This window comes from Acyrthosiphon pisum, chromosome A2 (assembly GCF_005508785.2).
Source record: "Acyrthosiphon pisum isolate AL4f chromosome A2, pea_aphid_22Mar2018_4r6ur, whole genome shotgun sequence".
Taxonomy (NCBI): Eukaryota; Metazoa; Arthropoda; class Insecta; order Hemiptera; family Aphididae; genus Acyrthosiphon; species Acyrthosiphon pisum.
Window position 1 is genome coordinate 49,707,899 of NC_042495.1, and position 4,134 is coordinate 49,712,032.

Below are 4,134 nucleotides of genomic sequence, written 5' to 3' on the forward strand. Positions count from 1 at the left end.
TACATTTGTATAAATAGTATATAATATGGACCATAGTTTAGGACCATCAAATAACATAATATATTTTATTCGGTATCGTATGTTATTTAAATACGCAGCCAATTAAAAAAATAAAATAAGTATGAATATAAAATAAATGTGTATGCGAATAAAAATTATTATTGTAAATACAAAATATATAAGTGGACGACCGAGGGCAATATAGAAAATTCTAATTCTGTCGCGTCTACATATTATTATAATATATTATTTTTGTTACAATATATAGTGACGATTATAAATTATACTTCTATATTTTTTTGTCATCTGTTAATTAAAATTTTTCGGTACATGAGGCATTCCGGCTATCACGCGGTCCTCGATGTGACACTCGTTGTTGCCCCTAAGTATTCTGAACAGTCCGTTCTCGCCCCATGATCGGCTCCACGAATTGGCGCACAACCAATACTTGGTACCGTCGTCAACGCCCCAGCCCAAGATCTTGATCGCGTGACCGCCTTCTATCTGACCTCTGGTGTAACTGTACACTCCTTTGGTATACAGAACAAAAATCAAACAAGACACATGAAGTAAAGCAAAACTTATATAATTGAAGTATTGTAATCATAGGTGCAAATAGGGGGGCTTTAGGGGCTAAGCCCCCTAAAAATGTCCATAGCCCTCCCAAACATTTCCTACATTTTGTTTTAAGCGTACTCAATATTATCAAAGTAAGGCCCTATTAGCCCTATTAGCCTCCCCAAATCTCAAACGCTATTTGCGCCAATGGTTGTAATGAAAACGTATTATTATACATATCCTATTATACATGCTATAATATTACATAGGTATACCGTTAATGTCGGCAATCAGTTATTTTCAGTAACCACAAGTCATAATATTGGAATTGTCTAATTCGCATAGACAACACTGCTTAGACATATTTTAATTAAATAATTATTGACATTTTAAGTTAAGTGATCTGCAATATTTATTTATTCGTGTATCCGCAGGGTCTCGCATTCGAATTAACCAGAACCCCCGTAACACCCTTAAAAAACCTTCAAAAATCAAACACCCGAAACCCATATAACCCGAAATATCTTATTTTCAAAATTGCCATGGTTGGCAATGCATGGCAACGAAAACGTTTATTTTGCAAAATTGGTTAGAAAAAATCGCTAGAAAAATAAAATATCTGTACCCAGCCCAAAAACATAATACCTATGTACAACAAAGAAAATATATTAGTCAATAATCAACGGTCCACACTATAAAATATGCCTATATACTGTATAGTTTTAAATGAAAAATATAAAGATTGCGATTCGAATAGTGACATATTGAGTATTATATTAATTTTTAACTTATGGATCTTGTCTCCTCTTAAATTAACTTAACTTGAGTTAATTATTTTCATTAACTTGCCCAAAGGTGGCTTTGAGTATATATTATTGTTATTATTATTAGGCTTGAGTCGACTGTCGTATACTCGGCGAAAATTAGTATATTACGAGTTATGAGGATTGAAAACTTACCACTTTTGTAGTACATGAAATCTGTGTACACATAGAAAGCCGCTTGGACGGGACCGTTTTTGTATAAATCTTTCATGATGTCTTCTTCGGATCTCGACAGCGAGTATACGGTATCAACTAAAAACGCGTTTTATAAATCAATTAATATACAGCCACTATGTAGGTTTTTACTTTATAATAATGTAACAAGGCCAAATACAGTCAATGGACTATATTATAATTGATATGGAAAACGACGACGACACCTGCAATGTTATAAATATTGAAATGTACATCTAATAAACTGCAGTACCTACCATAATGCAAATCAGCTCTGTAGTTTTTCGAGTAGTTCGAGTTGGTGCAAGTTTTTATCGAACAATCTGGCGTGTCGGGATCATCTTCTATGCAAGTATTCCTTCCTTTCCCACACGGATAAATGCTGTATGGTTGACAACCCTTCGCACGAAAAAACAATAGGTAGGTCATGTTATATTGCGCACCGGCGCTGCGTTAGATTATAATAAACGGAAAGTGTTTGTTAATCGATTGCAATCAATGGTGATTACTTGAAATTAATTATCAATGATGAATTAATTTAGTAATCACACGGATAGCGTGGAGGGTTGGTTATATCCGAGTATTACATGATCCTCCTTAATGATCTACACCTAACGTCTATGGTATACAATACCAAATTATGTATGGTACACAGTGTTGGGAAAAGATAACCAAAAAATCATCTGGATAAGATAACACATAATTCATTCAAAATTTATCTAGATAAAAAAATAGATAATTTGTTTTTAAATTATATTATAAACAATATAATTTATTGGTAATTACTAATTAGGTAATATTTATTAATTAATAAATCCTTAATGTTATTTTTCAACTAAAATAATATACAATTTTAATTTTTAATACAATTTGAATAAAAATAAATTATAAAATAACAAAATAAAACTGTCAATATTTCCGTAAATATTTCTTTTTTTAACTATAATAATATTAGTATTTGGAATCATTACTCGATTCTCGTAAATTATTGGCTATTTCAATATTTAAAAATATTCTTATAATTATATTATTTATCATGATAATTTACCACAGATAACCATTACATTTATCTAGATGAGATAATTAGATGATTTAATTATTTTTATCTAGATAAGATAATAAAAAAAATAATTTTATCTAGATAATTCCCAACACTGATGGTACAGTGCTTAAATTATTGGAACAAATTGAGATATTGAGATGCAAAAGTATAAAATATATATATATAATATGCGCACCTGAATATTTAAAATGTTCTTTTGATTGGGATTTAATCATAGAAGATTACTGGGGTAGGTTAAAATATTTTTTAAAAAGACGAGGGACTTCGTCCCCCGTGGTCACTCTCAATGCAAGCATTGTGTGTGTACGTTTTATTATAAATATTTATCGTCTCACGTCTTCGGATCCGTAATCTCCACCCGTGACGATACCATGCCTCATGAAGAAATACCACGCTGACTCTGGCGATCCTCCGTCGCATCCGTTACCGCATCGATAGCAACAAGTGTTCAACTGTTCGGCAGACAGGTTTCTGGCCACCGCTCCACCGGTGGCTATGCACAGGCGGTCACTGAACACGGAAGCCGCAGACACAGCCTGAAAATATATTATTTCGAACGATTAATAATAATTTTTATTTTATAGATCAATCAAATCGTTTTGTTTTCAGTGTTTTGCTATTCAAAACTCAAATGGCAACCTTCTTAGATTTAAATTCACATTGTTTAACTTGAACGTTTTGGTTGGACATAGTTGTACATAGGCATAGATAGGCATCAAACTATTTGAATGGGAAGTGACGGATGAGTCAAATTTGAATTCAATGATATAAAAACATTGTATTAGAAAAATTGTTCTGAGCGAAGACAGTCGTCTATATTACCAAGTATATCTGATGATAGAATATTGCTAGGTATTAAAGTAATTTATTTTACTTTTAACTTTTAAGTAGTATTATACAGTAGGATGAATGATTTTTTACTGAAAGCGCTGCATTTTAAAATGAAACGTGTATAAAATACAATAATATACTTTAAAATAAGTACTCTCGAATAATATTTTTAAATTAGAACAAAATATCTAAAATTGTTAGAATCTAAAATGAGGGTTGCCTAGATTATTCATAATAAGTAATAACTATTATAACTTACACGACGTTTAAACATTTAAATTTATTTCACAGTTCATCTTGTTGGTGCTATAATTATAGCACTTGAAACAATTCAAATAATAACTAATCGTATCGTTAAAATTATGATTCGAAGTATGGGATTCGAGGTTAGTGATTAAATGGCTTGAAAATAAGAGTACTCGAGTCGATATTATAATATTATGTACGCACTCAACTTCTAATACTATAAGATAGTAAAGTTGTATTAGGCTTATCTATTTTCCATGGTGGTAGTATAAATTAGGTACCACTACATGTGGCCAAACATAACAGTAAACTTATATTGGGTATTTAAAAATACTATATATACTATGATACAATCTAAAGGGACTTTTTTAATCGTAAGCTATATTTTTTGAGTTTTAAAAAAAAAATTTTTATTTAATTTTTTTTAAATTTTTATTT

At 30.8% G+C, this 4,134-nt stretch overlaps 1 protein-coding gene across 1 annotated transcript in view; it reads right to left on the reverse strand.

The window, feature by feature from the left end:
• Window positions 1-4,134, reverse strand: part of Catb-1418 (cathepsin B-1418) — an 8,168-nt gene continuing 4,034 nt past the window's right edge. Inside the window, exons 3-6 of the mRNA NM_001126142.2 lie at window positions 2,955-3,155; window positions 1,814-1,955; window positions 1,518-1,634; window positions 1-530 (exon numbers count right to left, since the gene is read on the reverse strand). Of these exons, the coding sequence (NP_001119614.1) occupies window positions 310-530; window positions 1,518-1,634; window positions 1,814-1,955; window positions 2,955-3,155 (681 nt within the window). The 3' untranslated portion in view covers window positions 1-309. The remainder of the gene's footprint in view (window positions 531-1,517; window positions 1,635-1,813; window positions 1,956-2,954; window positions 3,156-4,134) is intronic.